We start from the raw sequence: 13,686 nt of genomic DNA, 5'->3' as shown, positions 1-13,686 counted from the left end.
CCTCCAGCAGCAGAGGTGAATCAAGATAAGGTAGCAGAAAGGTTTGGGGGGATGAGGAGGATGGAGAAATTGTGCCTATTCCTCAAAGATAAGTACAAGTCCTTTCCAGAGTAGCCCCCACCTCCACAGCCATACCACTGATTTTAAGCTTGATACTCAGAGCTAGCCAGGCCTCTGAGAGGGGCTCTGCTGCTATTGGAGGGCCTGGATGCAGGATCTAACATCGAGCCATAGGTGATGTGTGTGGATGCAGGGGGACTTCAGCTCCATTACGGGCAATTGAGTTATCTCCTGGGCACCACCAAGAGACTGAGAGAGAGTTGTATGGGGGCAATTCAGACCCAAGAAGTTATGTTATGGCCAAAGAGAAGGAATAGTAGCCTCTGGAGCATGTGGCTCAAGCCCATTCGCTAATCCCTTATTCCTTATGTCCACTTCTCAGCCCTGCTAGAGGTGGTATGAAAAATCCCTCACTGTGTTCTAGGGTGGGGATTTATAAACGACAGAGTTGTCATGCAGAATGGCATAGGTCAGTGGGAAGGTGTGCCTAGAGCTTGGTGACTTTACATGGTCCTCTCTGTCTTGTTCATGTGTGTCTTACAGGTCCTGAGATATTTCGACTATGTTTTCACAGGCGTATTTACCTTTGAGATGGTTATAAAGGTAAAAGCTTCCAGAGAAAACCTGGGCTCTGGATTTCAGTTGTATCACTTGTCTGTTTTAGGGCCCTCCCCCCATAATGCCATCTCTTAGTCCATGGCAACATTAAGAGAGACTTTACAGAGCCCTCTCTGGCCTCAGTGTCCTTGGTGAAGGCATGGCTGTGTGGATGTGATTGAATAATGTAGATCTCTTCTCATGGCCTGAACAGCAGGCAGGTAGCAGGTAGGCACACAGCTTGAGGGTTGTGTACTTCTGCACAGTGCATTTCCAGTCTTATACTGGGTACATGTCCAGGCAATGGGTTAGGGAGATGGAAGTCTTTCCAGATTCCATCTAGCTGCAACCACACTCTCTCCCCTCTAGACACCTAACATCCCCACAGGCCTATCGCATTCTGAGTTTTACCCATCTGGGGTTTTTATCCATTCATGCATATGTGACAATGTTCGGAGCTCTGGGACACTGACGAAAAGAAGAATATGATAGGGTTCTGCAATGGCAGGAAAAAAAAATCTAATCTAATCCTATGTGACTACAGGAAAGGGCCTACATCCTCACTGTAAACTGGAGAATTTGTGTGACTATGAGAAGAGTCTTCAGGCCTCCCTAGTACCCAGAATGCCTGCTCCTCAGGCCCAGGGTGGGCTTGGCTAAGGAGATGGTGGCAATAGAGTCCTGGTCATGAGGGAGCAAAGTCAAGTGTAGGTGTTGCTTACACCATGGGGCTCATCTGTGGCTTATAAATTCTGTCCTGCAGATGATAGATCAAGGCTTGATCCTGCAGGATGGATCCTACTTCCGAGACCTCTGGAACATCCTGGACTTTGTGGTAGTGGTTGGTGCATTGGTAGCCTTTGCTCTGGCGTAAGTAGATTCTTTTCTGTCCTAGTGCCTTGCCCTTCCTCTTCCTGGTGGCCTGGTTGACTTGAGCCTCTCTCTAGGGCCTACCTGGGAAGTGAACACTGGCTTGGTGCTGAGGAGCAACACTCTGAGAGTCTGCTTGAAATTGAACCCTGCCCTAGCGAGGCTTCTGCAGAGGCTATGGCTCTGTCAGCTTGAGCAATTGATGGCAGTTGCCATGGTAGCATCATTGTCTGGTTGCCCCGAAACTGGAAGTGGCTTTGCTGTCCCTTCTACCACTGCCGGTCAAAAGAACCCAGGCCAGTTCTCTAGAGCAGTGCTGGGAACAAAAGGGTGGCCTCCTGCCGAAGTCTCGGAGCATGCCGCAATGTCCAGAGTCCCTCCGCTGCAGAGATCTGCACCTCCCACCCTCTGTGTTCTCGATAGACACTGATGCCATGCATGTAGTAGCTGGTGAAATCTCTGTTCTCTGGAGAGACATCAAAACTCAGGGAGTCTTTAGAATGTAACCCTGGCATTCTACTTGGTTGGCTTTTAAGGAAGAGATAAGAGGGGGTTTGTGTTCTTGGTGTGGTCATATCTGGGTTTATAAACATCCCATTGCCACTGCTCGGTTCTTTCCAGTTCAGTGTTACATTACAAGGTGGTTACGAGAACACTTGGGGCTCTTTCCTGGGCTGCTGTCACCTAGGGAAATGCAGCAGAGATTGAGAATAACTCTCCCTGAGGCCCTTATCCCATCACCTCCTTTTTTTTGCTCCTGTGGAGACAGACTTTTTGTCAACTATAAATGCCCCAAACTGTGCCTTTTCCTCTTTGGGGTTTCAAGAAAAGTCTGGTGAGTGACTAGGTCTGTGGAACCTTTTGTTCTTTATGTTTCTTTCTAGAAAGGGCACATTTGTCTTCTTCTGCATGATCATTTTCTCCCGACGGGAGACCGGAGCCTGCTAGCCTCAGTCTCCACAGTCTGTTGCTCTCCTGTCTACTCTTGGGCCTCAGGTGTGGGAAGGCAGAAATAGTTACAGCCTTGCTATTTTTGGATATCTGAATATCCACACGCGCGCGCGCGCACGCACACACACACACTTCAAGACTACCCCCAGACTCAGATATGTAGTGGAGAATCAGAGGACTAAAAACTAGATTATGTCTTGGGCCTTAAACCTGCACTCTGAACTGTGGTGGTGTTCACCCTCTCCACATGCACCAGGTACGTGATTACCTGAACTTACATGAGTAGATGAGCTCCTGCGTGTGGTTCTCAATAGCAAATTTGTAGCTAATGCTGCTTATTGGTCTAAACATTTAATAGAAAAAGCATCAATAATTCAGCTTCCACCTTCCATACCTTCTGTGTCAGTCAGAGTCAGGTGGGCTCCCTAGTGACTGATGCCAGGCCTTTCCACAACTCTTTGCTGTTGTAGCAGGGTATGAGGTGAGGCCAGGACTCCCTGGCACATGAGGGGATCTGACCATATTTGGCCTTTCATTATTTAGTCCTTGGCTAGAAGCAAAAACATGAGTCAGCTGGCCTCTGGATGCCAGAAGGAATCAGACTGCCAGCATTAGCTTTCATTACATTCCTTTCATTGAAGTGTGTCACTTTCCTGACACTTGACACTCTGCCCTGGTGGCTAAGATGTACACGGTCAGTCTCTCGAATGCACTCAGAATAAGCCATAGCAACCGAGCTGGTTCTGAGTTCATTCAATGAAACTCATAGACACAGGCAGTTTGAGATTTGGAAGTGCCTTGTGGAGTGAGAGCATCTGTTCCTCTGGGATGGTTATTCTGGGGAATTGGGGTCTCTGTAGGGGAGGATGCGCACATCATCAGGAAGGGTTGGCTGTTTGGAATCAAAATGAATGTGCTCATTTACCCAGAAGGGTGTAGAAACACAGAATAAACCTTTCACCAAGACCCATCCATCTACCCACCCCACATTTTTCCCTAACATCTGGGTCCCTCACACATAAAGCTATGCCTGTGGGACCTCTTTCTTGACTGCCCCTACTCTGTTAGAACTAAAAAGGAGAGTTTCCCAAAGGAAGCTATTACTATACTTTGTCTTGAAGGGGCAAAAAAAAAAAAAATGGACCTATTTACTACTGAGCTAGATATAGCATCCACTTCTCTTACTTTGGAAGAAAATAAAGCTTTAGAATTGCATTTAGCCACCAGGTAGCCCATTAACTGTGAATTTAGAACTCTTGCTGTAAAGGAATTGGAAATGTCCAGCAGTGAACAGATAGGATGTTGACCCTCAAGAATCCAGTCTCTGAAGGCACTTCATCTAACTTGGTGTCTAGGTCAGGACACTAAAGGTGATCAGTGCCTGTAGATGCTTGGGAGTTCCCGTTGCTTTATTCTATCCTGCTGGCCATCAGGTGGGACTCAGAGAGACATGGAGGAAAGTTCCCATTCTGCCTGCTCTTGTCATTAAGCCCAGCAGCACGTGTCATGGAACACATGTGACGTTGGTGTTGCTGAGGAGCAATCCATAGGATGTTCAATTGCAGACATCCTATGGAGGTGAATGCCCAAGTCTTTCTGTTTATTCATAGAACAAATTTGGAAGGTGGTTGGTTATAAGTGGAACTTCATCCTGTGGACACAGAACTAGGCTAAATGAAACAGTCCAAATCAGGGAACACAGCTCTATCCAGTTGCTGGGCCAACCAGACCTGTATGCAAAAAGCACCCTGTATCGGAAGTGAGGCTTTATGGCCACAGGAAGAGCCTGGTTTTGAGTGATTAGTGGAAACTCATCACAGTACCCTTCATGCTTAAAAGTAGGTTGTAGAGCTCTCAGGATAGAAGATTGTATAATGGGACCCAGGAAGTATCTGCCTAGATTCTGTGACCTGCTAGCCACCTGCTCAGTCTGTACTCACAGGACACAACCTTACAGTACAAATTAGTCTGCAGCTGAGGGGATGCATTGGCTAAACTTCAGTCAGCAAGACCTCCCTACAAAGATCACAGATGAAGGGTCATTGGTTATGTTTGGAACATAAGGACTAAAAGGAAATACAAACCAGGTCACTCTTCTGCAGTCTAAATTACAAAACTGTTAACACACAGATGCTCTGCTGCCTCCTCCTGCTTCTTGGTACTTGGACCAAAATACCCTCCAGTTGGAGTGTAGTGATGTGTATTGAAAAAGGGCCCATTTCAAATGGCTGTCGTGGTATGTATTAGAGGTTCATGGAGGTCATCATTCAAGGAGGAAAGGATTATACACCAGATACTTAGCACAGAGCAAGGTTTATTGTCGCAGAACAAAGATGACAGAGTAACTGTGGATCTGAGGTATATAGATGACAAGGAGAGATGCCGGAGCCAAAAGGGAAAAAACCAACCCTCAAATGGCACAGCTATGGGTAAAAAGGCCAAGTGCTGCCTTTCCTTTCTTCATGCAGGCAGCTGAACCCGGTTTCCCCACAGCCTCTGCAGTGACAGGGATTGCCATGAGAAGAGATATGCCTCCTCCTCACTTCCATGAACACTTGATTGCATTGATCAGCTTTAGCAGTTGAGAACTCCATGGTTAGCGTTCTGGCTGGTTTCACTCACGTGATGAGTAAATAGCAAAGCCAGGTCTTGAGCAACTTCCGTGTGTGGAATTCAAGTTTATTGGTTTTTTTTTTTTTCCACCCGATATGTTAAACTCTCTCCTGCCATGCTGTTCTGGCTAGTTACAAGCTATTAACTTCCTCTGCAGATCCTTCTGTCTCTACCTAGGGCAGGGAAAATGGAGAAGGGCATCCCTACACCTGTCCATCTTGATGTTGCACCTGTAATTTTTCCTTGCCACCAGCAGTCTCTAAAAAATTAAGGGGAGTTACGACAAATAGGTTAATAGTTGAGCTCAGAAATTATATAGAATAATAAAGAAATTAATACTAATTTCTTTTGCATTTCTCTACGTTGGATAAACCCCCCAGTGGTTCCCATTTGAAAGAGACTATAACGTTGTAGTTCAGGCAGGCTTGTGTCTGATTCTTTAGTTTCAGATATCTTCACTTTGTGAACTTCCGTTTCTTTACATGGAAGTAGAAATGAGAAATAACCCTATTTGGTTCTGTGAGAATTAAATAAGGTAAAGTAGGTTTCATGTTCAATACAGTACCAGGTACTTAAGCTGGATAATAAATGGTAGTTATTATTGCCTACCAACTAATGGTCCAGACACAATAGCAGAATAATTAAGTTCCTTCTAGCTTGGACCTCTTTTCCTGTCTTGCAAGCCTAGCTTCCCACAAGAAATTCCCCCATGGCCCTCTGCTACTTCTCATTGGTGGAGGAGAACAGAAACCATGATACTTAAGGAAGGAAGGGCTCTTCAGAACTTGGTGCTATTGTTCTGCCCATTCTTAGCAGAAATCAGATCTATTGGAGAGCACATCCTGGGAAGAAAGGGGACCCAGAGAGCAAGATGGTAGTAAAGGTCTAGTGATTGCATGTGATGAATATGGAGGGCAACTTGACAACTGAGTTGGGAAATTCTCTTCTTACGCTGATGAGACATGGGGAAATTGAGCTTTTGCTATTCTTCTGGTGAGCAAATTGGTAGAAGATAAATGGTAAAATGGGTGGCCCCATTGAGTCTCAATTAAAGTGGGACTAGTGCATCCCAGCATATTACCTTAGAGTCCAGTTTAAACTCATCAAGTTTCATTAATTAGGTAGTGTAAAAAAAACAAAACAAAAAACCTCATTATACATTTAGGAACAAAGATTAACAGTATTATCAAGTGATTATTTGGATGGTTCATAAAAAGCCCATGAATTGTTTGTAAAACAATGTGGCTCGACAAGCTGGAAAAGCATGCCTTCTCAGATTGCAGAAGCATCTCCTAAGCAGTCTTGGATTTTATAGTGGATTGGAGGGGGAAAGTGCCTTGGTCTTGTTTGGTCATAAATTATGATATAATTGAGTTAGTGATGGTGAAATTCTTGAAGTTTTTTTTCCAATTCGGTTGCTTTACTATTCAACTCTCTCACTTCAAATTGCCACTTGCAAGTTGGTATTGCCCCTGTGCTGCTAACACACAGGATGCAAGCATGCTCTTCTTGGCGTCAGTTCAAAACCAGGGTTTTTGCTTTTTTTTCTGGTGCTAGGGATTGACCTTGGGCCCTCACATGTGCTACAAAATTATAGCTTCTTAATGGTTCTTCTGCAGTAAGACACTTGTTTAAAAGAGTACAGAATGATTAATAGCCAATCTTTCACTTGAAGCCCATGTCTGATTGTTACCTCTGCTCAGGTCTTGGTAGTCAGAATGAGCCAAACAGCCCCAGTAGCGTGGCAGACCTAACTATTAATATTAGAATGTACCAGTATTCCCTATTTTTTTGACACATTGGGGTATATATAGTGACTAGAAGTTTCCTTTGTTTCACACCACATTTTACAAGGGTTCTGGAGAGGAAATTTAGTTGACGAGGATAACGCAAATTTTGTGTTGTATTTATGTAGAAGGAGCAAGAAATGTTGGTCCTCCTTGCATGAGGTAGCTTCTCTAAATATGGTCTTTCAGAACCGGTTCAGATGCTTTTGGATGTAAAGGCCTCTGAGACAGGAGGCTGGGTTAAACAGACAGCCAGGGAACTGTGCTCCTAGACCACCTGCCTGTATGTCCATCTGCTACCCTGTTCTCACATCTTAGGATACTATCAGGAAAATACAACATAAAGAAAAAAGATCTGTGTTGCTGTCTTGGTAAATTATCAAATCACGTGACTCCATCTCTCCACAGCAAGTTGCCACTATTCCTTCCATGTGTGTACTTGCTGGACTGAGGTCTGTCTTCCCTCCAAGACGAGCTAATATTCCAAGAGATTAGCCAGTCATTGGTTCCAGTACCTGGAACAGGTTCTGACAAGGATGGAGGACTGCAGAGATGCTTGTTACATGTATGGAGGGATAAAAAGATGTTTGGTTCACCTGTGAGTTACATGTCAAGACGTTTCTGGGCTCTGACCATCTAGAAATTATCACATTAAGGATTTCAGGTTATAAGCCTCCAATTCAATTCCCAGATCACTCGACTTTGGGAGGGTGGTAAGGACATTTGTCTTATTGCTCAAACAGGGATGATTTTTCTTCTAAGAGTTGTACAGTAAACAGTTCACAAACTCCTCAAATAATTGCTCAAAAATCAGCTTTTCTCTTCAACGTTGACCAACAAAAGTCCTCTTCCTCACCTGGGGGTGGTTGAGTGATGTTGGTCTTTGAGCTTCGGCGTGACACCAGAGTGCCCCCGTTTGAACATGGTTACCCACCCCTCTTCAGGTGAAACTATCCAATGCCACTGTCACTTGAAACGCCTTTTCAGAGAGTTTCTGACCCAGGGCAGATATAAAGTTCCTGGAAGCAGACTTTGTTATAAGACTCCTAAGGGGGTGAAAAATGAGCGCTTATGCTTAGAAAAGTACAATTAAACTCAGCCCCCTGGAAGACAGTGCAGGTGCAGGTACCTTTGAGTTAGAGGCAGGCCTGCTAGAACTTTCAAAGACTTTTGCCCTGTGGGTGGAGAGGGGGTGGTGGAGCATATGGTGGGCTGTCCTTCCTTTCACAAACCCTGCAGATGTGGCAAGTGCCAAGGCTGTGGGTGGGATCCCATGGCCCTCTGCTTCCCCAGCATGCCACCACCTTAAGAGCTTCTCTCCTCCCTGAGGTTTTCTGACTTTGTTCTCTCTCCATCCCTCCCCCTTCCTGTTACTGCTTCCTGGCTGGATCCACCATAGGAACGCTTTGGGGTAACTATGTTTGTGTGTTTGTTTTGTAAGAAGTTTTGGGGAACTAGTGGGAGGAGGGAGAAACTGTAATTGGAGAAGGCACCAACTCAATGAGGAAGGAGTGGTGAGTCTATATGAATGGTAGGTTTCCATTGAGCGCCAAGAGCAGTTCCCACGCTTGAGAAGTGACCATTCCTGTTGGTTTGGGTATGTGATGTTTTTCTTAGATATTGTAGGTAGATGTGCTTAAAAAGCAAAAGAATTTATTAAATATGCTGAAGCTCTAGGATGTGAAAGTTTGTATTAATATAGCATATGTGGATTACCTTTCAAAAATGACATGTAGGTCATCATCTGTGACAACCGTAAGAGCTTAGAATTAATACTGGTATAATGTCAGCTTGAAGGATCAGATTCATTGACTTCATACCTTTTGTAAAAGAGTATGATTTCCTTATCTGAGGCTGGGCATAGCAAGGCAAATTGCATGTAGAATCAGGTATTCTCCATCTGATGTTCTGGGTCCCCTCTCCAGCAATTGTTAATATAATAGTAGTCTGGCCCAGCATGAGGAATGAACCAAGCCTGATCTCACTATTTAGAGTCTTATTTCTCAGCATGTACATGTTTTTTTTACAGATTGTAGTTATTTGAGTTGAATACAAAGATCTCAGGGGATGAGCAGGGAAGAAAGAGAAATACAAGTTGATTTATACATTTAATTCCTAGAAATAAAAAGAGAAATGCATGATCTTCATTAAGAGAAAACATTCCTAAGAGGCTGAATAGGGAGGGTCATTACCCATAGGACCAGGATGAAGGTAGGTATGCCCTATAACTTGGGTCTGCTCCAATTGAGTGATTCTCTGAAGCCTGTGCTAGGTACAGAGCTTCTGAAATAGAAATGACTATAGAAAAGGCCAGCCACGAATAATTGGAGTGTGAGCCACGGTCCTGGCAAGATGCCTGCACACATGCTTTCTCTGAAGTGGCAGCCTAGCACAGCAAGAGGGTTGGGTTCCTCACTGGTCCTTGCTGTGTTTTCCCCACACTGATGAGCCATGAGAAGTAACAAACCTGGACTTCTGGGTCAAGTTCCCCAATGAGATGTGCTCTCCACTGTTCCCAAGTCAACAAATAACTTGAAAACCTGCTGTGGAAAAAAGACTGGACTAGGCACCATGGGGATCCACAGTGGGCCACTGGTCATGATATCTAGTTGACATGGTTCCATTTTTATTTACCATTGTGGTATTAGATAGCATTAAAGTGGCTATCAAAGACATGAAACAATTATTAATATATGTGCATGGAAGCCTGTGGGTGCCTGTGTGCTCCTTGGTGTGGACACAGATGTTCCCGCTCTTTCATGTGGTCACATCCAGGTAAACTCAATGGAAATTGAAAATGCCTTAATACAAAATGTACTTATTACATTTATGGACATGTGATCAACTTAGCAGCATATTATTCATACTGCATAGCATCAATCTTTTATTCTCATGATTTTGTGGGTGACTAGGACCACTGACTGCCCAGTTTTACAAGAGAGTTTCTCTCTGCATAGTATTAGCCTGTACGGGAATATGCTGAAGTTGTTGTATTTTCTATTGAATGCAGCTCACTTTTGCACCATATGAAGTTGTGAAACCATAAGTTGAACTGTTGTGAGCACATGGATGTGCATATATGGGCATACACATATGACTGTGTGCATATGCACACTAGAGTGAGACTATTCCTGAGGCATGTTTGTAGATTGTCCTTGAAGGACTCTACACCAACCTAGCTTCTGGCCTCTGGTCTATGTCTCTCTGTTCCCTGCTTTTACTGTTGTTATTATTAATGCAGTAGTGTGGCTGCCACTTCTGTTTCTCCCTTTTCCAAATGATTTCCTGGGGGCCTTTCTCTACAGAACCAACAAGGGACGGGACATCAAGACTATCAAGTCTCTGAGGGTACTCCGAGTTCTGCGACCACTGAAAACCATCAAGCGCTTGCCCAAGCTGAAGGTAATTTTTTCAGAGTTTGTTCCCATCCAATACCCTTCCTTCCTTTAGCTACAGCTGACTAGCTTTTGCACAATCCCTTCTTAGAATATCCCATTTTCTCTCTTGGGGATTGAGATTCTTTACATCTATTGAAGCCAAGGTCTTCCAGTGTCACAAGAATCTTGGAGATGAGATCTTCCTTCTTCAGCCCAGACCCAGTTAATATTATACTCCCTGTCTATCATCCAGGAAGAAGCCTGTATGGCTTTGTCTTGGAACATCCTGTGTCATTAAGGTAGAAGCTACAGAAGCCCTCTGTGTGTGTGTGGTCTGTGTGCTAAGGTAGGCTGGGTAATGTGGGCTATTGTCTTAGTTTGGATTTTTATTGCTGTGAAGAGACACCATGACCACAGCAATTCTTACAAAAAAAAAACCCACATTTAATTGGGATGACTCACTTACAGTTTCAGAGGTTCAGTCCATTATCACCATGATGGGGATCATGGTGACATGCAGGCAGATGTGGTTCTAGAGCTGAGACTGCTACATCTTGCAGGAAACAGGAGGTCAACTGAAAGTCACATTGAGGGAAGCTTGAGAAAAAGAGACTTCAAAACCCACACTCACAGTGACACACTTCCTCCAACAAGGCCACACCTCCTAACAGTGCTACTCCCTTTGGGGAGTCATTTTCTTTCAAACCACCTCATTCCACTCCCTGAAACCCCAAAAGGCTTATCTATAGCCATATCATAATGCAAAAAAAAAAAAAACCCACAAAAACAAAACACACATTCAGTCTAACTTCAACAATCCTCATAGTCTATAATAATCTCAAACTTGTTTCAAAGTCCAAAGTCTCTTCTGGGATGCATGGCATCCTCCTGTAAAAATAAAAATAAAAAAGCAGACCATGTACTTCCAACATATAATAGCATAGGATATACATTACCATTCCAAAATGTAGGGAAGAAAGCATAGCACAGTGAGGAAATACTGGACCAAAAAGCTAGACCAAAAACCAGCTGGGAAAACTCAAAACTCTGCAGCTCCATGTCTGATGTCAAAGCACTCTTCAGATCTCCAACTCTGTTCAGCTCTGTTGACTGCAACATACTTCTTTCTCTTTGGGCTGGTTTTACTCCCTGTTAGCGGCTCTCCTCAGCAGGTATCCCACAACCATGGCATCTCTAACATCTTGAGTTTCCCAACACAATCCAGACTTCAAGTTCACAGCTTCACACAATGGCCTCTCTACCAGGCCTCCATTCAGGGACACCCCTGACACATGCCTGGTATGAGTGGCTCTCTTTAGTCATGGAGGCAAATTCTGTAACCCATTTCTTCTATCCTTATCTCTAAAGACAGAGCCACATGGCCGAAGCTGCCAAGTTCTGCTACTTACTGGGACTAGAACATGGCCATCTTCTTCAATTACATCTTTACTAGCTTTATGTCCTTCACTGCCTAAGCTTGGTTGTCCTCAAACTTGCTCTGTAGACCAAACTGGCCTCAACTCAGAGATCTGCTAGACTCTGACTTCCCAGGGCTGGGATTAAAGGTGTGCCCCACCACACCCAGCTCTAAGCTTTTCTTTAGTTCCTTTTCACAAATTGGAAACTTAGCTGGCTGGGATCTTCTTCTGAGGTCACCACTCCCTATATTCCATTTCTTAATCTGTTTATCTCCTTGAACATAGGTTTTAGTTCCATTCCACGACCTGCTGCTCTTTTTCTCCTCAAAATTTACATTATGTAATCTACCCTGCTCAACTTGCTCCTTTTCTTTATAAATCTTCATTAGAGTTACCACTAAAAATCAACTACATGACAGAGTCTCTTTTGGATTAATTTCATTGGCAGAGAAAATCTCAAAAGTCTTCACTTTAGCCTCAGGCAGACTTTTCAGACAGGGGCAAAAGGCAGCCACTTTCTTCGCCAAAATATCACAAGAATGATCTCTAGGCAACACACTAAAATTCTTCTCCTGTGAAACCTCTTTAGTGAGCCCCCAACAGTTCAAATAACTCTTAATACCCCTGTCTTCCATGCTTTTACTAGTATGGTCCATTAATTAATACTTTAAAGCATTCCACTGCTTTCATACCCAAAATACCAAAGTTCACATTCCTCCAAACACACACATGGTCCAGCCTATCATAGCAATTTCTGGTATCAACTTCTGTCTAAGGGTTGCTATTGCTGTGAAGAGATAGCATGACCATGGCAAATCTTACAGAGAAAACATTTAAGGCTTGTTTATAGTTACAGAGGTTTAGTCCATTATCATCGTGACAAGGGAGCATGTTGGTACCTAGGTATATGTGTTGCTAGAGCTGAGGGTTCTACATCTCGCAGGCAACTGAGGGAAAGTCTTGAGCTAAAGAGACCTCAGAGTCTGCCCCCCACAGTGACACACTTCTGCAGTCATAAGTTTTCCTGATCATTTTATAGGTGGCTGTGAAACCTCAGAGCTGGGTGGGACCGGAGCAACCTTCTGGCTACACACTTCCTCCAATAAGGCCACACCTTCTAATAATGCGACTCTTTGGGAGCCATTTTCTTTTAAACCACCACAGCTATTTTCTTCAGTCATAATTTTAGAAAAGATTCATCTCATACAAATAGTTCATATTTTTGAGGTACAAATAGCTAACTTAAGGACACATAGTCCATTGATGTCAGAAGCAGAAAAGAAATGGACAAGCTCTTCCATGATCTGGATGAAAACTGGTATCTGATCTATACAATCCTCTCATCCTCTTGTCCAGTATCCTTCCTGCCTCTCAGGGCTTGCTTTCCACTCAAGCTTAGTACCCTAATTGAGCTCACCCCTCTCCCCTTTCCTCTCCATATATTGGGGTTAATAGAGTCTGAAGCTCCATGGGAGAAAAGCCGCTCCCCTTCCCGAATTCCTGAGGACCATCAGCTCCCAGTTTAGGCTTCACGGTCCTATTCTTGAAGACCAGGCCACACAGCCAGTAGAGCAAGCCTCAGAACCAGCACCCAACCCCATCCTCCTGCGGTACACCAGGATGCCTCCTGGGAAGCAGATTCCATTGCCCACTTGCAGTATCCCAGAACCTAGCACAGGGCTTCTCATAGAGTGGCCAGAAGCCACCTATGTCTGAACCATTGAAAAGCTTCCTAACATAGGCACACTCTCCACATCGGCACAACAGAGCCAGACCGTCTGGGAGAGGAGCCTGAACTGTGGCTTCTGAACCTAGTAATCGGGTGACTCTAAGATAATAGCATACGAACTGGTCATCATGGGAAAGAACCTGTGTGAGTGCCAAGTCTAGCACTCAAGGATTTTGGAGGTGTGTGACCTAGAGCAGATTACTTATCCTTAGAATTTCTTTCACCCAGAAAATGGAGATCTGTGTAACACACAATTGTACTATAGACAAGAGAGCTGATATGAG

At 44.2% G+C, this 13,686-nt stretch overlaps 1 protein-coding gene across 3 annotated transcripts in view; it reads left to right on the top strand.

Annotated features, from left to right (window-relative positions):
- Cacna1e (calcium voltage-gated channel subunit alpha1 E) overlaps positions 1–13,686 on the top strand; it is a 466,977-nt gene that overhangs the window by 407,395 nt on the left and 45,896 nt on the right. For all 3 annotated transcript variants that reach the window (XM_076547646.1, XM_076547648.1, XM_076547647.1), the window contains 3 exons: positions 604–663; positions 1,421–1,527; positions 10,184–10,280. In XM_076547646.1, the coding sequence (XP_076403761.1) occupies positions 604–663; positions 1,421–1,527; positions 10,184–10,280 (264 nt within the window). The remainder of the gene's footprint in view (positions 1–603; positions 664–1,420; positions 1,528–10,183; positions 10,281–13,686) is intronic.

Source organism: Peromyscus maniculatus, chromosome 11, assembly GCF_049852395.1.
Source record: "Peromyscus maniculatus bairdii isolate BWxNUB_F1_BW_parent chromosome 11, HU_Pman_BW_mat_3.1, whole genome shotgun sequence".
NCBI classification, from domain to species: domain Eukaryota; kingdom Metazoa; phylum Chordata; class Mammalia; order Rodentia; family Cricetidae; genus Peromyscus; species Peromyscus maniculatus.
Note: the sequence above shows the minus strand (reverse complement) of the source record. Positions and strands in the feature narration are given on the sequence as shown.